The sequence below is a fragment of the Canis lupus genome, chromosome 38, assembly GCF_011100685.1.
Source record: "Canis lupus familiaris isolate Mischka breed German Shepherd chromosome 38, alternate assembly UU_Cfam_GSD_1.0, whole genome shotgun sequence".
Taxonomy (NCBI): Eukaryota; Metazoa; Chordata; class Mammalia; order Carnivora; family Canidae; genus Canis; species Canis lupus.
This window is the reverse complement of record NC_049259.1, coordinates 22,828,811-22,851,517: the sequence shown is the minus strand read 5'-3', so window position 1 is coordinate 22,851,517 and position 22,707 is coordinate 22,828,811. Positions and strand designations below refer to the sequence as shown.

Genomic DNA, 22,707 nt, shown 5'->3' with positions numbered 1-22,707 from the left:
TGAATGTCGAGTTAAAGACTCAAGCAGTGGCAGATATTATCCCACTAAATGCAGCTTTCCCGTCCGGGTGGGACCACGTTTCCCTTGACCCTTGGAAAACTGAGTGTCTGGCGCGCGATGCGTTGTCAGGGTACAGGACTCCCTGGCTCTGGAAGCCTTGGGATAAAAAGGAGAATGCAAAATATCTCCTTATAATGTTTACATTGGTTCCGTGTTGAAATGATGATACTTTGGATAAACTGGGTTAAATAAAGATCTACTATTAGAATTAACTGCCCCTGTTTCTTCTTACGTATTTTAATGTGGCCACTGGAAGACATCAAGCCTCGCAGGTGGCTCGCAGTGCATTGCTCGGGGCCGGCCCTGGTCCAGGCCACGTCCCTCTCACCCAAGGGGACAGACGTGGTTCCGACTGGGCCCCCCCCAGAGTCTCTCTCCCTGGCCCCTCTTACGGGAGAGGTGCCGGGAGCAAAACGGTCCCCGTGTTTGCGATACAGACAAGTGTATGTTCTCCGCGGCGACACAGCCCCCACGTCTGGTCTCGGGTAGGCCCATGCTGCTCAGACTAGCCCCCCTTTGCGGGTGCGAAGCCCAGAGGCCCTGCAGGGCTTCGGGAGTGCCCTGACGGCTCCGCAGGAGCGGGGGACACCGCGTGCACCCCCGACAGGGCATTTGTCACCGTCTGTTATCACTGGTCGCTCAGTTTGTGTCTTGCCCCTCCCCCAGCAGGCTCTGACCTCCCCACAGGGGGCTCAACCCTGGGCGACAGGACACACTGGGGGCCTGCCTGTCCTCGGCCGCTCTGGCCCCGGCCCCGCTGACCCGCGCTTGCTCCCCACAGGCTCCCCTGGTGGCTCTGCGCCATTCCCTACAGCGTTCTTATCTTTGTCTATGACGAAATCCGAAAACTCACCATCCGACGTCATCCTGGCGGTGAGGCTCCCGCCCCTGCTCTGAGCGCTCAGCAGTCCCCTCCAGCCTGTGCCCGCCGTTCCCTTCTCCCCCGAGCTGGCGCTGCCCCCGGGCCCTGCCCTCCTGCCCTCCGCTCCGGGGAGCCCTGAGATCCCCCCACGCCACCCACCTACCTCACCCGCGCTCCCCGCCCGCCTCCCCTCTACCTTCCCCAGCTCACTGTGGTCTTCTCTCACCCACAGGCTGGCTGGAGAGAGAGACCTACTACTGAACTCAGCAGAGGAGCTGCCCGACACGGGGGCGCCCCAGGGTGGGGGGGGGTTGGGATTCTGGGCTTGGCGCCTCGAGAGAGCATGGTGGGGGCAGAGATGCTAGGATGAATGACCTGGGATGAGAGGGGCCAGCAGCCCCGGGGCTGGCCTGGGGCCCTGGGGGCTCTGTCCTGCCGAACCGGTGGCCAGTCCCGACAGTAAATGTTTGCAACGGCCCTCCCCTGGCCGCCTGCGCGCGTCTGCTTTCCAGAGAGCGGGGCGACAGCGCCAGGGTCCCCTCGATCTGCACGAGCGGTGTCTCCGGCTCCTGGTGGAGGCCGGCAGGGGCTGGGAATCAAGCATCCCTGGCCCTCGAGGGCGAGCCCCCAACTTAAAGTCCGAAGACCTGAGGGGGAGGAGGAGGCGGGGGACGGCTCCCCGACCGGGCGGGCAGCGGGCTCCTCGTGGAACTTCGGGGCAGAACAGGCCACATTTCATCAGGTGGACGGTGCCCAGCAGGACCCGGGAAGCACCACCTGGTGAGGGGTCACCTGGGGCGGGGACGGTGGTCGCACCTGCTGCTGGCCATCCTGACCCCTCCCTTCACTCTGGATCCCCGAAGCCCTGACTTCCCAGGAAGTGTCCTGCCCCCCCCACCCCCCACCCCCCACAGAGTGCCAGACGGTAGAAGTCTGCGCCCGCCCGCCAGAGGAAGGAGGAGCCCTGGGGCCTTCGCACCCCCCCACCCCCACCCCGGGGTGCCCCGCCTTCCTCTTCACCCATTTGCGAGCTGTTGTGTGGTGAGCGGGGCCACCTGGCCCTCTAGCTCAGGTCGCTGTCACGCCTCCTGGGGGGCTGTGCCCCAAGCGGGAGGAGCAGGGCCAGGTGGAAGGAACCTGCTGGAAATGGCAGACCGTCTGCACCCACAGGACACGCGTGCTGCCCTGGCCGTGGGACAAGCGCTTGCCACGCACACGACACGCAGGCTCCTAGTGCCCACCCTGGCTCACGGATGAGGGAACCGGGGTGCGGCTGATTCCCAGACCTACACCCTCAGCCCCCTGCGCCCAGGCCCACAGTGAGGGGGGTGAGGGCAGAGGCCAGAGGGAGGCTGCGGAGAGACGGGCCATTGTGAGGAGCAGCGTCCCCAGGGCGCTCCCACCTGTCGCCTGCCCTCCTGCAAAAGCAGGTCCCCTGGGGACAGGGGTCGTTCCGCTGCTGACGAGGCTGAACCAGACCTGGAAGATGCAGAGGCCAGGCTGCGGGGACTGAGTAGGGACGGGGAGGCCGAGGGGCCAGCTCCTCGGGTTTCAGCAGCAGGAGCTTCGGGTGTCTGGTGGGTTAAAAATACAGAGGCCCCAACTCAGGGTCATTTGATACCGGCTGCTGGGGCCTATTAAGTCCAAGGGCCTGGAGGCAGGGGCCCGAGGGAAGGGGCTGAGGGGAGCAAGGAGAGGGGTGAGGGGCAGGCGGGAGGGCGCAGCTGCTGGGGAGCCCCGGGCGGGCCTGGGAGCCAAGGGCGGGGGCTGCAGGCCCAGGGCACCCCGTAGCCCCATCTTGCGGCCCGAGGGGTGCCAAGGGGAGGTCCCATATTCCAGGGTGGCCCCCTCCCCAGCGTGCAGCAGAAGCCGCCCGGTGCCATGGCCCTCAGGCTGGGGGACCCACGGGCAGGGCAGGTCGGGGGCTCCCCGGTGAGACCCAGGAGATGGGTTCCGGGGTGGCTGGAGCTCCCAGCAGCCCTGCTCAGGCCAGCCCCGGCCTCCCTCGCTCCAGCACAGCTGTCTCTCTTGGACGCACTCCTGCCACATGCTTGAGATTTTCTGTGGCCTTCCCCGCTTAGCTGTGCAAGGCCCACCCCACAGGACAGGGGATGTTCCTCCTCTAACACAAGTCCATGCCCCTGTCTGGGCGCAAAACAAACCCTGTGTCTCCAAAATCAGAGACACCTCAGGGTGGGGATGGAGGGCTTTGATCTATCCTCTTCCACGGGCTCCCTCATGCCTCAGTTTACCTGTCCAGGGAAGAGCCCCTGGGGGGGCCACAAGGTACCCAGAGCAGAACTGGTCCACAGCCCTCACCCCCAGGATGAGGTCAGAGTCCCTCCTGCCACGTCGCCTTGGGCCCTGGAGGGCACAGGTGAGGGGAAATCGTGGCCGTGGGGCAGGCCCACCTCTCCAGGCTGCCCCGGGGTTGACTCGCCCCTGGCCTTGCCGCCTGACGTCTTTGCAAGGACGCCCTGTGGCTACTCTCCCTCCCTGAGACCATCCAGGCCCGGGGACCCCCTCCCACTGGGCCCTGGAGAACCAAGTCCCCTCCGATGGGAGTGCAGAGGGCGAGCGGGATGCAGCCCCCTCCCCGCCTGGGGCCTCCGCCCACAGAAACCCTAAATCACAGCCCCGCAGGGTGGCCGTGGCCGCTCCTGAGTGGGAGGGAGGCACAGGAAACCGCTGGGCCCGAGCCAGGTGGCCAGTGCTGGACGCGGCTCCATCTTTTACTGGGGGATGACCTCATCCTTGGTCCTGGTTCTCTGCGGGGCAGCGTGGGGGTCTCCCCTGCAGCCCGGTCGCTCTCTACTGCCCTGGCCTCCCAGGATCAAAGAAACAGACTGCGCCCAGAGGACATCCCCAGGTTTGAGGCCCAGAGGCCATCTGCCATCCGTGTCCCCGTTGTCCTGACCCAGAAGGCCTCCTCTGCACCCCCGCTCCTTGGGTCTGAGTACCCTTGCCCTCCGGGGACGCACCTCCCCTCCCCCAGCCCAGCTCATTTACCTCCGACTCATCTGGTCTTATTTTTAGCTCAGGCTTTTTCCTTTCTTAATATGGAGATGAGCTTTTAGGGCGGCGTGGAGAGCCTGCTGAGGAGCCCTGGCCGTCGGGGAAGGCGGAGGGGAGGGGCGCGGGAGCCTGGGGGCGAGGCCAGGAGGTGGGACATCGGGGCCTGCGGAGCTGTCCTGGCCTCAGAAGGTTATCCTGTCGCCTGCCAACCGCAGAGACATATTTAGATGGAGCCAGGCGGGGGCCGGTGGTGCCAGTTTGGGGCCTGCGGCTCCGGTTCCCTCCCCGCCCCCTGCTCCCATCCCTCCTCCTGACCCTTTCACTCTTGGCTCTGTCAGCGGCCTGTCCGGGACCCAGCAGTGTCCTCTGTCCACTGCCCTGGGCCGCTCCCCACCCCGCCCCCACGGCAAGCCCCTAACTCAGGGCTTAGGACCCAGGGCCCGGCCGCGACCCTCCTCTGGACCAGGACCCCCCGACCCTGAGCCCGCCACCTCCCTGCGCGCTGCAGACAGGATGGGGGCCAGAGCCGCGCCCGGCCTGCCGCTGGCACTGCTGCTGCTGCTGGTGCTCGGGCCACCCAGGCTGGGGGTGCAGGGGGAGGAAGGGCTGGAGTTCCCCGAGTACGACGGCGTGGACCGTGTGGTCAACGTCAACGCGAAGAACTACAAGAACGTGTTCAAGAAGTACGAGGTGCTGGCGCTGCTGTACCACGAGCCCCCCGAGGATGACAAGGCCTCGCAGAGACAGTTCGAGATGGAAGAGCTGATCCTGGAGGTGAGCGGTGGGGTCGCAGGCACACAGGTCCCCCCACCCCCGGCAGCCCCCTGCCTGAGGCTGCATGCACACGTGGAGGGGCTGTGCAGGGGGGCCTGGGGGCGACTGGCCTGGGGCCCGAAGCTCCACTGCAGGGAGGCACGGTCAGGAGGGAGGGGCTGCAGGCCCGCGGCCTCCGTGCTACAGGAGGCGGCTAGCACCCAGGCGTCCATGGAAGGGGAGCACCAGGAGGAAGAGAGAGGAGGGGGAGGAGCTGCACACAGCGCCCCATCTACCTTCCCCTCCCTGCACCCCACCCCCACCTGCCCCCCAAGAAGATGCAAACGCACGAATTTTAAATGCTCCTGACATCTTATTTGCGAGGCATCTGTTTCTGCTGAAGGTGTAAGGGAGACCAGCGTGGCTCCCGCTCTCCCCCATTCCCCATCGGTCCCTCCCGGGTCGGGCTGGACACCCCGATTGGAGAATTCCTGCGATTGGAGGAGGCTTCAGCACGCCCTCCCCAGCTTCTCTTTGCGGGAAGGTTCTCCTGGCCCCCAAGTGGACTTAGAAGGAGAGAAGCAGCCCATGGGGGGGATGCCCGGAGCCGGGCCTCCACCTCTCTAGCCCCAGGCCGCCAGCCTCCTGTCCCAAGCTCTGCAGCCCTTCTGCGTCCCTGCAGGACAGCGGGGCAGGACCACGGGCCGTTCCCGCGTGCCCCTGCGGCTGCTGGGACCTGCCATCTGATGTGCGTGGAGTATTTTTATCCTGAGTGCTCAGCATCTCGGGCCATCCACCTGCCAACAGCCTCCCTTCCCCGTCCTCCCGAGAATCCAGGCGCCCGGCTCTGGCAGGCGGGGAAAGCCGCAAGGCCACGCAGTGGCCCAGGGTCCTGCTGGGAGGCGGGCACCAAGAGCAGAGACCAGCACGGCCTGCGTAAAGGCGGGCTGCGGTGAAGAGGGGAAGGGGGCGAAGGGGGGCCCGCCGTGTCTCCTCTAGTGCCTCCTGGGGTCCCCGTCTCTGAAGGTGACAAGCGGAGGCCACGGGGACCTCAGACTCAGCTCTCTGGCTTTCCCCACTCCTCATGACATGGCCAGACCCCCCCGCACACACCCCTGCCCAGTGGGGGTCACTCGGAAGAACCCCAGGGACTTCTGACGTCGCCCCACACTGCATGGCCTTTACCCAGGATGGAGGGCAGGGCTCAGCCCCAGAGCAGGAAGGGCCTCCATCACTCTGAAGCCAGACCCCTCAGCATCCCTAGGCCCCCGGGGGTGTCACATGTGCCCTTACGGTGCAACCCCAGAAGCACAGCGTCCAGGAGCAATAGACGGCCAGCGGTCAAGATTGAGCTGCAGACCCAAGGGTGGGCCTGCAGGGAAGGTGGAGCTCCCAGAGCCCCGTGCAGCGCCGAGGCCAAGTCCTCACTCCCCACATCCCAAATGACCCCACCTGAAGCATGACATGGGAACGGGGGGCAAGACCCCTGGAGCTGACTTGAACACGTTCCCTCCAGTTAGCGGCCCAAGTCCTCGAAGACAAGGGCGTTGGCTTCGGGCTGGTGGACTCTGAGAAGGACGCAGCTGTGGCCAAGAAACTAGGTAAGGGGGTGTGTGTGGGACCTGGGGGGCCGGGTGGTGTGGGACCCAGGAGTGTGGGTGGTGTGGGACCAGGAGGACGGGTGGTGTGGGACCTGGGCGGCCAGGTGGCGTAGACCTGGGAGGGTGGGTGGCATGGACCCGAGAGGGCAGGCGGTATGGACCCAAGAGGGTGGGTGGTGTGGACCCGGGAGGATAGTTGATGTGGACCCAGGAGTACGGGTGGTTTGGGACCTGGGAGGCCAGGTGGTGTTGACCTGGGAGGGCAGGTGGTGTGGACCCGGGAGGACGGGTGGTGTGGATCCAGGGGGGGCTGGGTGGTGTGGACCCGGGAGGGCGGGCGGTGTGGGACTGCCGGGGCCCAGGCGCATAGGTGTTGGAGGGGGCGGCCTGGGCCAGGGGTTAGGAGCTGTCCTTGCACAGGCCCGGGCCCAGGGCCTCACCCCGGGGGCAGAGACACTGACTGGGGAGGGGCCCGGCCCGTCTGCCCTCCTCAGACACCTGGGCTCTAATCCCAAAGTGGGGGCAGCCTTCCTCACACTTCCCTGGAAAGCAGGCGGGAGGGGGGGCGGTGGGGGGGACAGGCCGGGGGCAGAGCCCTGGTCAGGGCACCTGCGGCAGCCACCAGGGAGCAGCACAGTCCCGAGGTGGCGGGCCGGGCTGGGGAAGGCGGGCATCGGGGCAGTCACAGCCGTGGGACAGTGCCCGGGGGCTGGGGGGGTGCCCGCCTGTCGTAGGGGAAGCAGACATGGGGGGCGTGTGGCCGGACTCTGGATCCCCCCATGTCCCCCCACACCCACCTGCTCCGGGGGTGCTGAGGCCGCAGGCACAGACCCCAGGCTGTGGGGGGATGCGTCATGCGCGGGGAGGGGGCGGGGGGAGGCCGGGGCCTGGAGCCGTGGGCAGCCGGCCCCCACCCACCCCGTGTCCCCCAGGACTCACGGAGGAGGACAGCATCTACGTGTTCAAGGGGGACGAAGTCATTGAGTACGACGGCGAGTTCTCTGCTGACACCCTGGTGGAGTTCCTGCTCGACGTGAGGATCCGCCTGCCCCGCCGGCCCTGCTTCAGCCCCCCACACCCGGCCCCACCCGGCCCCCGCTTCTGTGCACGTGCACGCACACGAGCACACATGAGCATGCACATGCAAGCACACACGAGCGCACAAGCATGCACACGCAAGCACACACATGAGCACACATGAGCACACGAGCACACAGGAGCATACACATGAGCACACAAATGAACACGCACATAAGCACACGAGCATGCACACAGGTGCACATGCATCACATACGTGCACACACACGCGCACGCAGCCCACGACCCCCCCACCCCCTTGCTCCCCTCCTCATGCCCCCCACTCCCCTCGCTCCCCTCCTTACTGCCCCCCCAGGTCCTGGAGGACCCCGTGGAATTGATCGAAGGCGAACGAGAGCTGCAGGCATTCGAGAACATCGAGGACGAGATCAAACTCATTGGCTACTTCAAGAACAAGGATTCAGAGCGTGGGTAACCCCTGATGCCTGAGGCCCTCCTGGGACCCCCATTTTACCCGTCTCCTAAACCCCCTCCACCAGCGTGTCTACACCCAACCCCCCGCCCGCTCCGACCTCTCTGCACTTGGGGCTCCCAGTCGGGCACCCCCCTGCACCCGACCTCCCCCACTGACTTTCAGCTGTTCCCAGAGGACTAGGGGGTGGGTCTCAGCACGAACCCGCCCAGACGCAGGGGGGCGGGGGGGGGGGCCACCGGGAGACTGGCTCCCCAGACACCGACCCAGAGTTTCTCCCTCAGATTACAAGGCCTTCGAGGACGCGGCGGAGGAGTTTCACCCCTACATCCCCTTCTTCGCCACTTTCGACAGCAAGGTTCACGTCCCAGTGGCCGGAGGGGCGCCCCACTCCCTGCAGCCGCCCCGACCTCGCCCCCGGGGCCCCGGGAACCTGACCCCTTGCTACCAAGGACGCTCCCCACCCGCACCGCCACCCCCACCCAGATTTTACTCAGCCCACCCCTCGTCCAGCCCAGGCCCGGGGAAGTCAAGGCAGTGGCCAGGCCAGCTCGTCCCACCCCCTTCCTGAGGCGAGTGCCCCGGGAAGCCGCCTGTCCCCTGACCCTCGCCCCTGCCTCCTCTCCCAAAGGTGGCGAAGAAGCTGACGCTGAAGCTGAATGAGATCGACTTCTACGAGGCCTTCATGGAAGAGCCTGTGACCATCCCCGACAAGCCCAACAGCGAGGAGGAGATCGTCAGCTTCGTGGAGGAGCACAGGAGGTGGGCACGGGGCAGCTCCTCCTCCGGGGCAGGGGCAGGTGGGGGGGCGGCCTGGAGCTCGTCTCCCTCTCCCTGCGCCCGTCTTCCGGGTGCCCGCGCTCCCTCCCACGCCGCCAGGCCCACAGCGTGGCCCACCCTGCTCCCTGACCCCGACTGGTGTTCACGGCCTGCCGTCTGCCAGGAACCCCGACGGCCATCCTCCTCCGTTATCAGTTAGTTTTTAAAGATTTTATTTATTTGACAGAGAGAGAGAGGGAGAGAGAGAGGGAGGCAGGGCGAGCACGGGGAGGGGCAGGGGGAGAGGGAGCAGCAGGCTCCTGCTGGGCAGGGGCCCGAAGCCGGACTCAATCCCAGGACGTGGTTCTCAGCACAGGGGGCAGGGCGGCCGGGGTGGGGGCGGGTTTTGCCCTCCAGGGGTCACGGTGCATTTTCGCTGGAGGAGGGAACTCCTGGGGGGCAGTGAGGAGGTTTCGCTGGAGGAGAAGCGGGGGTGCTGGTAACGACCTCCAGGGCACACGGTCACCCCCTGCACCCCCCGGGCCCCGAGGACGCTCCAGCCCTGAAGGTCAGTGGTGCCGAGGCTGAGCCCCCCGCCCCCCACCCGCACCCACAGGACCCCTTCCCTCCTGGCACTCCCCACCGGGAACGTGCACAGCTCCGTGGGACGCCAGCAGCCTGACCCCCCGCCCCCAGATTAGGGAACCCCCGGCCCGGCAGGGCCTACGTCCAGGGCGCCCGGTACGTGCCTAACACGCCTCAGACTCAGCTGAACCACAACAACGCGTGAAGGCCCCGACGCCCCGTTCCCGCCTTTCTCCCAAAGACCTTCTTCTCTTCCAGGCCATGGGCCTGGCTGCTGCGCCCCCACCTGGGCCCGGAGCCCAGCGCTCAGACTCTGCCAGATGCTCTGCTCTGGGCTACGAGCCGTCTGTGCCCCAGGCTTGACCCAGAGGCAGCCGGCGTCATGCGGAACACTCTGGAAGGGGGGGCATCCTTCTCTCTTGCCCGCTGAGCAGTGACCGTCTCTTCTAGGTCCACCCTGAGGAAGCTGAAGCCCGAGAGCATGTATGAGACCTGGGTGAGTGTCCCCCCCACCCCAGGATGGGGCTGGGCCCCAGGGGGAGGGACGCAGGTGGCTGAAAACCCAAGTTCTGGAAGCTTCTGGCCCTGCCGCGGCCTGCGCCTCGTTGGTAGGAGCCGCCGCGCACCAGCCGAGTTTGCAGGGCGGTGTCCTGGGGATTGGGAGACACACAGGCTGACACGGCGACGGGGGGACGTGGGGCGGAGGGGTCTGCTCGGCGGGCACGGGGCCTGGAGGGCAAGCGGTGCCGCCAGAACCCACCTGACCTGGAAGCCGCAGCTCCACGACGTCCAGGCCCGAGGGAGCCAGGGGCGCCCCCTCCTCCGGGCGCACAGCTAAGCCCCCTCCCCTCCCAGGAGGACGACATGGACGGGATTCACATCGTGGCCTTCGCCGAGGAGGCCGATCCCGGTGAGGGAGGAAGCTCGACTGGAGCGGTGTGGGCGGGAGGGGAGCCCGGGCTGGTCAGGGCGCCGCATGGGGGGGCTCCCGGGAGCGCAGCGGCCCGGGTGGCAGGAGGCGGAGGCAGGGCTCCTGCCCCCCGACCACCCAACACTCGGGTTCCCCCCAAGACGGCTTCGAGTTCCTGGAGACGCTCAAGGCCGTGGCCCGGGATAACACGGACAACCCGGACCTGAGCATCATCTGGATCGACCCTGACGACTTCCCCCTGGTAAGAGGCCCGAACGGGGCCCTGAGCGGGCGTCTTCCTGTCCCGACCCCGGCCCGGGGGCGCGGGAGGTCACGGCGGGTCCTCAGGGGCACTGAGGGCGCGAAAGGCAGCCCGAGGTGGGGAGACAGGACGGCAGGTCAACCGCAGGGAGCCTAACACACGACGCCCAGAGCGGAGGCCCGGCAGGCGCTCCCCCCAGCCCCAACCGGCAGCGCTGCGGGGGGCAGACCAGACGGGCGGGCCCTGCAGGTGGGTGCACGCGCGGAGCGCCGAGTCCCAGGGGACAGCTCGGTCCCCGCCGGAGCCCGACCCCCAGCACACACGCAGCAGGAGCGAGTGATCTGCTGCCCGAGTGGCCCTGATCGCCGCGCACAGAGGCCTCAGTTCAGGGGCGCCCGGCTGAGCGGCCCCGAGGTGACCTGGTGGCGCCGCGGCGGGACCAGGCCCAGAACACGGGCTCCGGCCCAGCCTTCCTCAGGGGAGGGGCCAGCGTCTGCACTGCCCTGGCGCTGCTGGCCTCTCGCCCTTCCCTGCAGGCCCTACAGCTGGACCTGCACCCTATCGGCCCAGGGCTCTCGGGGACGCCCCTGTGCCAGCCGCCCGCACCCGCTCCCCCTGCACCCCCTCACAGCGCCCTGTGGTCTCTCCCCAGCTGGTGCCATACTGGGAGAAGACGTTCGACATCGACCTGTCGGCCCCACAAATAGGAGTGGTCAACGTCACGGACGTGAGTCCCCTTCCCGCCCCGCTGGCCTCCACCCCTGCTTCCCTGCTCTGTGGACCCCCCAGGAGTCAGACACGCCGTCTCAGGGCTGGACGGACGCACTCAGGCTCTGAACATGCGCCCCGTCCTGCAGGGCCGGTCCCCAGACTCCCCACCTGGAGTCACCACCCCCGCCCCCCCGGCACTCGCAGAGCCCCCTGGGCATCGAGGACGTGACTGCCATGTAGCTCATCTCGGGTCTACATATGGGGCGCGTCTGCCTCTCCAGCGGACGTTGAGCTTTTGGAGGGCAGAACTCTCACCCACACGTGGCAGGTGTTCAGCTGTGGTTTTGTGGCGACAAAACGAACGGGCTGTGTACGGTCTTTGCGTCCCCCCAGCTCCCGGTGTGACCGGGGAGGCAGGTGCTGTGTTGACGACACGGCCAGCTCTTATAGACACGACCACGAGGAGACCAATAAAGTGCTAGGAGGCCACAGAAATCAAAGCCACTTCTGCTGGAGAGAGGCTTGGGGGGGGTCATTTGGTGTGGCGACCTGCACAGCCTGCGGGGCACGCCACGTGCACACGCAAGGCCTTTCCAAACCGACGCAAGAGGTAGAGCTAAGTAAGGTCACAAGTAGGAGAAGGACTGTGAAGTTCTGGAAAAGGCAAGTCGTGTTTACGGCCTGCGAGGCTCGAGGGTTCTGTAGAAGGTGCTGGAACAGCAGGTGATGAAGCGCTGACGGGCGCCAGGCCTCACTCTCCCCGCCGAGGGCCCCCCGCCGGCCCATGCCGGAGGCCTGTTAGGGAGGCCGAGGACGGAGGCCGCCCTGTCAACCTGGCCGGTGCCGCGCAAGAGGGGAAGGACGGCGGGGGCCCCGTGAGCCGGGGGACCGGGCTCCTAGGACCTGGGTCGGGCTCACCCGGTCCCCTGCGTGCGCCCCGCCCCAGGCCGACAGTGTGTGGATGGAGATGGACGACGAGGAGGACCTGCCTTCCGCCGAGGAGCTGGAGGACTGGCTGGAGGACGTGCTGGCGGGCGAGATCAACACGGAGGACGACGACGAGGAGGAGGACGACGACGATGATGATGACTAGCGGCTGTGGCCGCCCTCTCTCTGCCCGCCCGCCCGCTGCTCTCCTGTGCTCCCCCTTCCCTGCCCCTCCCTGGGCTCCTCCAGGGACCCTGGGTCACCCTCCATCTGCATCGGGCCCGCTGACCTGACCCCGACTGTCACCTGACAGGGACAGGACCCCCTGTCCCCCCACACGCCCGCCCAGCCGCCTCACTGACTGTCCCCTGTCCCTCGGTGGCCCCATCCCACGACGGATTCCCCCACCGGTCCGTGTGCTCTCCCTCGTGACCCTCCTCTCCTCCGTTCCCCCCACCTGCACACACTCTTCCCCACACCCCCAAATCCTCCGTCCTTCCGGCCAGGAGGGAGGGCGGGCCCCGCGTCCCGGGCCACCTCGCGGCAATCTCTTGTTAATGTATTTGGGTCAGATATTGAGAGGCCTCAATAAAGGATCTGGGGCAGCATGAGCAGGTGTCTGCTGAGAGGTGTCACCCCGCGGCAGGAGGGGGGCAGCCGGAGGATGAGGACAGGGGAGGGGGGCGGGGGGGGGCGGGCGCTGCAATCCGAGCAGGATGGGTGCCTCCCTCCAGACCATCGTCCCCAGAGGAGAGTGGATGACTTATCTCCGGCCAGGCACCAAGCTTCCCCACCCCCCCCAACACAAGATGTTTGTGCGGCACCCCGGGAGGCTCTGGGAATGCCGGGCTGGAAGTGAGGACAGGCCGGAGCACATGGAAGCCCACCACAGACTGATCCTGCGCTGCTGGATCGCACCCTCCCTGCAGCTCTTCTCTGAACGTCAAGACTCAGCCCCAGTGACACTTCCTTGGTGAGGGCTTCCCAGAGGCGGCGCCCGCTGCAGCCCCCTCATCTGGGGTCCCCCCCTTGGCGACCCCCTCCATCTGTGGCTACGTGTCTGTCCCCCCGCACTGGACCGTGGGCCCCTTGAAGGCAGGAGCCCAGGCTTCTCCTCTGCGCCCACCAAGGGCGGCCCCCACCGCGTCTGCTAGCAGAAGGCGCCAGTGAACAGAAGGGCTCAGGAGGGAGCGGCCACCACGCAGCGGGCTCCGAAGGCTCCAAGGAGTGAGCCCTTGCTAGGCCCTCCCTCCGTGAAGAGTGGGGGCTGACGGGGCAGAGGAGGCAGGGAAGGGGCCTGCCCGTCAGTGGAGAGCATCAGAAGCACCTGCAGGATGTGGGTGTCATACTGGGGGCGCAGAAGAGATGAGCAGGACAAGAGGAGACCCGCAAGTGGGCCCCACGAGGATGGGCGGGTGTCACGGGGTGTGTGGAGCTTGGGTCTCGTCCTGGGAGCCAGGAGGAAGGGCACTGATGGGCAGGTGGGCAGAGGGAGGGAAGGGGGCCCCTGGCCCTCACGGCCAGAGGCCACCAGTAGGGCCCGCCCTGCAGAGGAGGCACAGAGTTCTGTCCATGCGGCCCCCCACCCTGCCCCCGGGCCTGGGCGGCTGAGGTTCTGGGCAGGAAGGCTCCCTACGGCCCCCAGCACAGCCCAGGCTGGCGTCCGGGTAAGGGAGTGGGATGCCGTCGGGGGGTGGGGGGGTGGGGGGGGACCAAGGCACTGATTGCCCAGAATTCACAGACGTGACAGTTACGGGCCAGGTACAGAGGTGCCGCTGAGACTACAGGACGGCTAAGTTCAGGAGCCACGTCACTGTCCTGGACAAACCCAGGAAGCGCCCCTGGAGGGGGCGGAGGGCTCCTGCCACCATTCAGTCCTGCGTCTAATACGCCGAGTGGGCCCTGGGCCAACCATAGGCAGCCGGCAGCCCCCACAGCTCAGGGCAGGGCCCCTGCCCATCTGCGGCTGGGTCCCGAGCACCCATCTGCGCCACTCCTGACACTCAGGATTTCTGCGTCTGGGGAGAGCCCTGCATGGGGGGGGGGGGGGGCAGCAGCATGTGCACCCTCCTGGCGAGGGCGCTGGGCGTTGGGGGCATACCCTGCCCCCCGGGAGGGGCAGAGCCAGTGCAAAGCCCCAGCCCCTGTACAGGCGTCACTTTGGGTCTCTGGGTCTCACCGATGGCTCAGAGAAATGGCTTGCGGTCCCAGGACACAGCGCAGGAGACACACAGCCAGGGCACGAGGACGCCCTGCTAGCAGAGGGTGGTGATGGGGGGCAGGGAGGAGGCAGGAGGCCTGTAGACCAGGACGGGGGGCTCCCCAGCTGGAGGTGGCACAGGCCTCTTCCCAGGGCCGCACGGCCGGAGTTGAGGCAACAGCCCTCCGGCTGCAGGTGGGGCGCAGACTGCTGCCCCCCGCCCCCCGTGTTCCTTCCCTGTTTCAGTGTGGCCGAGACTGGGAGGAAAGTCCCCGAGGCGGAGAGGAAGTGAGAGCGCGGCCGGCCGGCAGAGGGGAGGCCGAGCTGAGCGTGGCTTTGCACGGCGGCGTCTATATTTGCACGCTGAGCTCACTGCTGCTCTTTTCCTCCCAGAAAATCAAATTACATCATGGTGGGGGGAGGCCGGCGGGCGGGACATCTGGGGAAGGTGAGAGGGACACGCGGGCATCACCCCGGGGGAGGGCCCAGGTGGAGGGGAGGGGGCCGCCGCCGCGCTGCCGCGGCCGCTCGGGGGATCCGGGGCCTCGGCCTCCGCCGTCGCCTCCCCCGGTGCCCGCGCGCGAGGACGGAGAGGACGAGGCCCGCAGCGGGGTCCGCTCCCCCCCGCCCCCGCAGGCCCCGCCCCCGCAGGCCCCGCCCCGCCGCGCAGGCCCCGCCCCCCGCAGGCCCCGCCCCGGTGACGTCAGCGGCCGGCCGGGCGGGGCGCGCGCGGGGCTGGGGCTCGGGCTCGGGCTCGGGCTCGGCGGGCGGAAGCGGCGGCGGCGGCGGCAGGAGCGGCGGGAGCCGAGCGGAGGCTCCGGACGCTGCCCAGGACCGGGACGCCGGAGACCGCGCCCTGAGCGCTCAGCCCGAGGCGGTGAGGGCGGGGGCCGGGGGGCCGGGGGGCGGGGGGCGGGGGCGGGGGCCGGGGAGCGGGGGTCGGGGCCGGGGTCGGGGCATCGGGCCCGGGGCGCGGGCGGGGCGGGAGCCGACCGGACACACACCTACGGGAGCCCGCGGCACGCGCCGACACACGCCCATGTGACTCGTGCACACACCGCTTCGCACGCAGCAAATCACAGCGGTCCCCGCGCTACGCACCCCCTCCCCCACGGCCTCCATGTGCCCGGCCCCGGGCGACCCGCTGCGGGACGGGCGGGGGGCGGGTCCTGCGGTGCCCCCGGGCGGGATCCGGGGCTGCGATCCGGGGCGGGATCCGGGATCCGGGGCTGCGGTCCGGGGCCCGGGGCCGCGCAGGGCGCTGTGCTGGGCCCGCCGGGCGCCCGGGGCCCCGGAGCGGCCGCTGTCTGCGCCCCGGGGCGGCGGAAGGCCGGAGGAGGGGGCGGGAGAGAGAGAAGGAGCATGAGTCAGCCGAGGATGGAGCCCGAGTCGGGGGGAGAGAACGAGGGGAATGTGCGCGAGGGACGGGGACGCGGCCGGCGGCGGGCGGCGGGGGGAGGGCGCGCCCCGGAGCTCGCGCTGGGAAACGGCTGAATCTGTGGGTTTTGTGTCTGGGTGAGTGGCCCCCGGGCCGTCAGAGCGATTAGCTGTAGCTGCTCTTCCCTTTGTGGCCAAGCGCCGCGTCGGGGACGGTGCCAGAGCCCCCGAGGCCGCCAGAGCCCCCGCGGCCTGCTTGCTCGGCCGCACTGCCCTGGGTGCCCTGCCCTGGGTGCCCTCCCTGGGTGCCCACCCCAGCACCCTTGGGGAAGGCCGAGGCCATGCCTCCTAGGCAGACCCTCAGCACCACCTGGGCACAGCCAACCCGCTCAGGCTCCTCCCCACCACAGTGATGATCCCTGTACAGCTGGGAATCTCACTCCTTCCTGATGGGTGTTGGGGTAGGGGCCCCGAGTGTTCAGACACGGACACTGGGGCACAGGCCCCCCCCCCCAAGTCCTCAGTATTCAGGGCCAGCACCACGTGACATGGGATGGAAGCCCACCGGAGGGAGAGGAGGGGGGGAGGAGCTGGATGCAGGGGAGAGACAGGGAGGAGACACAGCAGCAGGCGAGGCCCTCCCCTCCCCCCTCCCCCGTCCCCCCCACACCAGGAGGCAGCCCCCCCCCATCGCACACTCCATGCCCCCACCTGGGTCAAGTCCCACAGGCTCGGCCCAGTGTCCGTGCCCAGGGCTAAGCCTCTTGCTCTCAGGCCACGCTGAACCGTTCGAGGCCCCAGGACCCATCTCCCCTCTGGCGGCTGAGTCTTAGAGCCCCCCGCTTTTGTCACAGGGTGAGGCTGAACGGAAGCTACGGGCAGAGGTCCACGACGTGTGACACTCAGGATAATGAGGGGCGAACGAGGGGCCCAGGTGGAAACTGAAGTGGGCCCCATGGGCCCCCCTCCTTGCCTGCCGCCCCTCCCCCAGGCTGGGGCCTCCCTCCCGGCTCCTGGGACACACCCCCACCCGCCACCCAGGCCACCTGGTCCACCCGCCCCCGCCCGCAGGCCACAGGTAGCCAGCAGGGGGGCAGTGGCTCCTGAGCCTCGGGCTTTCTTCCCAAGTCGACTGGGGGTTTGGAAGGCACCGCTAGGGATGATCCAGAAGTGCTGTCGGGACGCCCGGCCTTCTCGGGGTGCTGCGCCCCCCGCGGTGGTGTCCCCTTGGCCCGCCGCCCCCAGCGCTCCCCGAGCCCCAGCCGGCCCGCTCTGGCTCCCGCCCGAGGACCAGCAAGCAGATCCCTGCCCCTCCTCCCCTGCGTCCCCAGCGGGTCCCACGTCCGTGGGGCTCCACCTGGGCAGCTGGGGGGCGGCGGAAGGAAGGAAGGAAGGAAGGTAGGTGCGAGGAAGCAGGGAGCAGAGCGCAGAATGATCGGGAGGGAAGGGGACGGACTTCCTGGCAGCGGCCGGGCCGGTTCCTGCCCGGTATCCTGTCCCAAGAAGGGCCTCCGCCCAGGCTGCCGGGTGATCCCGGGAGGGGAGGGGACTCGCCGGGAGGAAGGTGACGGTGACCGGCCCGGGCGCAGCCCGCCGCGGTCGCACCAGCCGGGACGAGCGCTGGGCAGTGCGACCTGAGGGCCGCGTGAGGAGGTGCACCTCCCTGCACCCCAGGATTCCCCAGGGGACCGGCAGTGGCCCTGCGGCCGCCAGCCGCCTCCCCGCCCCCTCCCCACGGCCGGCCCTCCTCACTCACCACTCCCCGCCCCCTCCCGTCCAGTGGTGTCATTGTCCTGAGCGCTGGGGGGCACCCAGAACCGAGGTTGCCATGGCAGCCGCTGAGTCCCGGGCCGCCCCCCAGGGTCTGTCCTTTGCCGCCTCCTGGCCGTTCCCAGGCCTGCCTCCATTCCGCAGGGTCTCCTCCGCCGTCCCCTCCCCTCTGGACGTGGGCCTGTGCCTGCAGACCTTCCTCACGCTCTTCACACACACGCACGCCCGGGGCTGACACGTGCACATCCGTGCCCTGACCATGCACCCCTCCCCCGCACCTGTGCCCCCCCCCCCGCCGGGCCCCACATCCACTGCAGGGTCCCACCCCCGTGCGCCCCCCCCACCCCGCTCCTGGGGCCTCCTGGAGTCCGCTGCTGCCCGCGCCCCCGGCCATGGGTGCCGTGGGTGGCTTGCTCACCACCCTGAGCCCGGCCCGCCCACCTCCCCTGGAAGTCTGTGCTGTAGGATCGGAGCCCGGAGCCTTAACTCTTTCCAGAGATTCGCACACACTTTCCTTCCGCGGGATCTAGTTACAGCCTCTTCTTCCACGAGAAAACGGGACAGGATGCTCCTCAGCGCTGTCCTGCTTTCCCCTGAGGGCTTGGTCCCAGGGTCTCCCTGTGGGGGGCACGCTGCCGCCTCCCGAGCCACCCCTTCCTTTGGGGGGCCCCACCCCCGCTGACTCCGCGCGTCTGGACCCCTCCCGATCACCCCCTTCCTGTCCCGGGATTATCAGTGGGTGGGGGCTGGGCTCCAGAGCTGCCGCTGTGACCTAGATTTCAAGGCGAGACGGTTCCTGGTGCTGACAGTCGGCGAGCATTGTTCCCGGCCCCGCCTGGCAGGGCCACCGCTGGGCCCTTCTGTCCCCTTGCACCTGTGAGCGCCTGTTTCTCGTGGGGGTCCTGCCGCCCGGCTCATCGTGTGTCTGCGTCGCGGTGCCTGCCACCCAGAGAGGCTGGTTCGTTCTGGCCCACCGAGGGGGCTGGGAATGGGCACCCCTGGGCCGCCGCCTCTCTGCCTCAGTTTCTCTGCGTCTACGCCACACGCCGCCTGCTATGTGCTGCATTCCCATCCCCTTGCCGGGGTGACTGGGGCAGTCCAAGGATGCGGTCCTCCCGCTCCTTGCCCTGGCCCTCCGTCACGCCAGAGCTGTGATGTAATTTACTTTTTAAAACGCTTTATTTTTCTGATTATAAAAGAAATACATCCTCATTGTGGGGGGATCAAAGCCCCTTTAAACTTCCCACGAGGGGCTTCACGTCTTATCCCACCCGGGGAGCACCTGCAAAGGTCCGACCCTCCTTCTTCCTGTCTCAGTCACACTTTGTGCCTGGCCAGGGCAGGGAGGGCCTCGAACGTTCCCTCCCTTTCCAACTGAAGGCCTTGGACGAGGCAAGGGGGAAGGCCTGGAGGAAGGCCCGCCCAGCCCCCCGCGGAGGCCGTCGTGGGGCACAGCCGCGTCGGAACCCCTTCCCCTGCCACCCAGCCGGCCTGGGAACCGGGCAGGGGGCCAGAGGCGGCCGCTTGGTATTCCTGGGCGCGGGGGCTGCGGGCACAGCACAAAGGCTGGCGGAGGGGGCGGCGCGGAGGCCCGGCGGCCGGCACGGGAGGCACGGGCTCCTCAAGGCTGGGGTGGCCCCCGCCACCCCCTCCCCGCCCACCCCTGGCCCCAGCACTGAATCCCGGGAGGACCGTTAGACCAAGCCCCCGGGCATCCGTCCAAAGTGAGTCACCATGGGGTGGTGGGGAGGTGAAGTGAGGGTCCCCCTCGCTGCTGGGGAAACGTGGAGGCTGGAACACAGGCGCCCCCAGCGCCCCAGCCCCCTGCCCCGTAAGGGGCCCCAGCCCGGCCAGCCTCTCCCTCGCGGTTGTTTTGGAGTATTTTTTTCTTTCCTTTTTTTTGACAGGGGGAGGGGTTGCGGGTGGGTGGGGCGATGGGGGGGCTCGGAGGCTGCGGGTGAGAAAGTCTGGAGCAGGTTGCTATGGTAACCGCCTCCTCAGTCAGGGGAGCTGTTGCCAGGGTTACTCTTGGGGGGAATGAGGAAAAAAGATGGGGGTAAGGAGGTGTGACTGGTCCCTCGAGGCCGCAGCCCGGCCCCCTGCTTCTCCCTGGCTTCTCCCAACGGCCTGGGCCCTCCCCCCCCCCCCCCCCCCCTCGCAGAGTGGAGGTGCTGGTGGGAGGTGCCAGCGAGTCCGCCGCCGGGCACCTCGAGCTCAGCGCCTCCCTTTGTTCCTCCGACCAGTCATGGCCGAGTACGGGACCCTCCTGCAGGACCTGACCAACAACATCACCCTGGAGGACCTGGAGCAGCTCAAGTCGGCCTGCAAGGAGGACATCCCCAGCGAGAAGAGCGAGGAGATCACGACCGGCAGCGCCTGGTTCAGCTTCCTGGAGAGCCACAACAAGCTGGACAAAGGTGGGCGGGGGCCGAGCCACGGGGCCCACGACCCCCCCCCCCCCCCCCGCCCCCATGCACCTGCTGCCCCTGTCGCGGGCGCAGGGAGGGCAGAGCCGGAGCGAGCGCCCGAGCCAAGCCACAAGTGTCAGAAGTAGAACCGCTCTGGCACTTTCAGAGCCGGGCTCCGGGGAGGGCGGGGGCGAGGGAGCTGCGGGTGAGGAGGCCCCGAAAGGCCAGTGGACCCCGGGGGTGCTCCAGAGGCGGGAGCGTTGGGGTGTCTGGAGGATGAGGCCGCCTGCTTTGTTCGCCCGGGGCCCAGGCGACCTGGGAGCGGCTAGGGTAGGGTGGGCCGTGCTGCGGCCGAGGGGCTCTGGGGGGCCTACGGAGCGGGGTGAGCCGCGAGGGCTCGGGGGCAGGGGACGGGGGCGCCGTGGAGGCCAGAGTGGGGCCCTGGCTGGGTCAAGGCGGGCAGGGCCACGGCCACGGCGAGGCCAGCTCCCTGTGGTCCCTGCTGCTCAGCCTGCAGCCCTCGTCCGAGCCGCTGCGGGCCTGGCCTCCCGGCCCCGCGGGCCCCACGCGGCTGACCCTGTCCCCCGCCCCCCCCCAGATAACCTCTCGTACATCGAGCACATCTTTGAGATCTCCCGCCGCCCCGACCTCCTCACCATGGTGGTGGACTACAGAACCCGCGTCCTGAAGATCTCGGAGGAGGATGAGCTGGACACCAAGCTCACCCGGATCCCCAGTGCCAAGAAGTACAAAGGTAGGAGCCCGTGCCCGTCACACGCACCCCTGCCCCCCACCCCCACGGCGATCCCTGGAGCTTGCGGATTTGGGGCCAACACAAGCGGACGGGTGGGCCTGCCTGCTGTCGCCTTCCGTCCCACACACGTGCCTTTCTGCCCCCAGACATTATCCGGCAGCCCTCTGAGGAGGAGATCATCAAATTGGCTCCACCACCGAAGAAAGCCTGAGCGAGGGGGAGGAGAGGAGGAAGGTTGGACCTTCACTGGACCACTCCCTTCCCCCAGCCTCCAGGGGAGGGGCACGGGCAACCCCCCCAGTCTACCCACTTACTAACCCGGTCCTAACCCCCTTATTGTGCGCGTGTGTGTGCGTGTGCGCACGCTCTGGCTGTCTGTCTCTATGTCTAGCTCATCTAGTTCCTCCTCCTTGTGAGGGGATGGGGGTCGGGCTGGGGGGGGCTTCGTTTCCCCACTTTAGGGGGAGGTGGGGGCTATTTCTATGCAAATAGAAATGGGTACATTCCTCCTACTGCCCTTTCCTTCCACGGCTAAAGTGTGGGAGCAGAAAGAACCTGTATTTTCCTACTGAGGAGCCGAGCCTGCGGGTAAAGCACGGGCGAGGTGGGTGCATTTAATGAAAAGCAGCGGGAGGGAAGGTGGTCACCCAACCTCCCCCCTCCCCGGAAGTGGGAAAGGAAAGCCGAGTTTGCGCCTGTACCCCGTGCTGGATCGGCTGAGGGAGCTTTTCTAGACGGTCTTCAGGCCGGAGGGCCTGGGCCCCAGCAGGTCCCTTTTTGCTCCCGTCCCGCGGGCCTAGGATGGGTACAAGCCAGGGATCTAATGAGAGCACCACGGGATCCTTTCCTGGCCCCTCAGTACCAACTTTGCGGAGCACCGAGCGGTAGACGCTACCCCCCCAAGGGCCCATGCTGGGAGCAGCCCCACCGACCCCGACTCGGGGGCGCGGGCAGAGAGGGTCCTCCTTGCCACCCCTTTATTCCTACTCAGACTGTTGCACACACGGACTCCAGACCTAGGGAGGCTGAGCAGTGAGCCCCTGAGGTCTTCACTCCACCCCTGCCCCAGCCACAGGGTCCCAGCGTGGGGACTACAGGCCACCTGCCCTCTCTGGGGTCTACAGCACCCCCAGCTGGAAAGACAGGAAGAAGCTAATTAGGGCCTCTTCCTCCGCACTGACCCCCAGTTCAGTCCAGGAGGGGACCTGCTGGCCCGTCTCCCTCAACCCCCTGGCGCGTCGGGCTCGTGAATGCCACCCAGCCAGTCCCCGGACCCCGGCCTCGTCCTGTGCCGACGCCCCCCCGCCCTGACCGTGCTAACTGTGTGTACATATATACCGACATATATGTATATTAAACCCGCACTGCCATGCCTGCCCTCTCGTGGTGTCGAGCATACCTTCTTGTCTAGGCCCGGGCGGGGCTGGGGGGAGGCCACAGCCAGAGGACTGCCGGCGAGTCGCTGCGGAGTCCACACGGGAGACCGCGTCCACGTGCCACCTCCACAGGCTGGAGCGAGCGCAGTTCCGAGCTTTTCAGCTGAGGGAGCAGGCCCAAGCGGGGGGAGGACCGGCTGCCGGGGAGGGAGGAAGCCGACGGGCCGCGGAGCAGCCTGCACGCCCAGCCCAGCCCAGCCCAGCCCAGCCGTCCCCTCTGGCCACTGCTGCGGACACCTGCCTTAACACGGACACCTGGAGTACTCCACAGTTTTGCCTTAAAGGACCTCCCCGAGATGCCCCAGCCCTGTCTGCTTCTCCCTCCAGGACCGAGAGGCACTTGTAGAATTGGGAGGGGGGAGCTGAGCACGACTGTCCTTCCGGTCAGGATTACGTGATGTGAGAATGTGCGTGAGAGCGAGCGAGAGCGAGAGGGGGAAGAGGAGGAAGGAATAGGAGCCTTCTCTGAGGAGAGGAGGGGGGAGATGGGAGAAGGGAGACAGGGTCATTTCCAGCAGAGTCTAGAAATCTCTCTGTAAGGCAAAAATAACCTAAAAAGACTAACCTGCCCTCCCACCCTGTACGGCTGTGAGATTGTCCCCATCCTGTGCTCCTGTCTGCAGTGTGCACGGCCTTGTTCTAACCCTGGAATAAAGGTGATTGACTGTACTGTACCTGACTGCTTCTAGAATTTCTGTGAAGGTTTTTGGAGCCTCTGGATGACTGGGGGGGGGGGGGGGGGTGATACTTAATTCCGCTCCCTCACTAGCCTGGAACAGAGGCCAGGAAAACCCCCCCTCGTGGTGT

At 67.7% G+C, this 22,707-nt stretch overlaps 3 protein-coding genes across 8 annotated transcripts in view; all 3 read left to right on the top strand.

Moving 5' to 3' along the window:
• The window catches only part of ATP1A4 (ATPase Na+/K+ transporting subunit alpha 4), a 57,587-nt gene extending 56,187 nt beyond the window's left edge, over nucleotides 1–1,400 (top strand). For 3 of the 5 annotated variants that reach the window (XM_038586361.1, XM_038586360.1, XM_038586367.1), the window contains 2 exons: nucleotides 842–933; nucleotides 1,155–1,183. In XM_038586361.1, the coding sequence (XP_038442289.1) occupies nucleotides 842–933; nucleotides 1,155–1,183 (121 nt within the window). Of the gene's footprint in view, nucleotides 1–841; nucleotides 934–1,154 lie in introns of all 5 variants that reach the window. The other 2 variants (XM_038586365.1, XM_038586359.1) reach the window with 1 other exon arrangement.
• A 2,621-nt stretch (nucleotides 1,401–4,021) lies between these two features.
• Nucleotides 4,022–12,566, top strand: CASQ1 (calsequestrin 1; the record flags this gene model as incomplete). The annotated part of the gene is made up of 11 exons (XM_038586358.1): nucleotides 4,022–4,711; nucleotides 6,207–6,291; nucleotides 7,224–7,324; nucleotides 7,685–7,796; nucleotides 8,086–8,159; nucleotides 8,433–8,563; nucleotides 9,596–9,641; nucleotides 10,001–10,055; nucleotides 10,217–10,317; nucleotides 10,970–11,044; nucleotides 11,975–12,566. Coding segments are annotated over 11 exons (1,617 nt in total), but the record flags the coding sequence as incomplete, so codon positions are not given.
• Nucleotides 12,567–14,858: 2,292 nt separating this feature from the next.
• Nucleotides 14,859–22,574, top strand: PEA15 (proliferation and apoptosis adaptor protein 15). Of its 2 annotated transcripts, none has more exons than XM_038586356.1 (4): nucleotides 14,859–15,032; nucleotides 19,546–19,719; nucleotides 20,309–20,464; nucleotides 20,611–22,574. In XM_038586356.1, the coding sequence occupies exons 2-4, from the start codon at nucleotides 19,548–19,550 to the stop codon at nucleotides 20,673–20,675; spliced, it is 393 nt and encodes a 130-aa protein (XP_038442284.1). In that variant the 5' UTR covers nucleotides 14,859–15,032; nucleotides 19,546–19,547; the 3' UTR covers nucleotides 20,676–22,574. The 2 variants fall into 2 exon arrangements, with proteins under 2 accessions (XP_038442284.1, XP_038442285.1); XM_038586357.1 differs by lacking the exon at nucleotides 14,859–15,032 and adding an exon at nucleotides 15,615–15,670.
• Nucleotides 22,575–22,707: the final 133 nt, after the last annotated feature.

What these genes read in the sequence shown, in the direction of transcription:
- PEA15 (XM_038586356.1), top strand. Translation starts at nt 19,548, where the DNA reads ATGGCCGAGTACGGGACCCTCCTGCAGGACCTGACCAACAACATCACC. An exon ending in CCACAACAAGCTGGACAAAG is followed by an intron (nt 19,720 to 20,308) that starts GTGGGCGGGGGC and finishes GCCCCCCCCCAG; the next exon opens with ATAACCTCTCGTACATCGAG. An exon ending in CAGTGCCAAGAAGTACAAAG is followed by an intron (nt 20,465 to 20,610) that starts GTAGGAGCCCGT and finishes TTCTGCCCCCAG; the next exon opens with ACATTATCCGGCAGCCCTCT.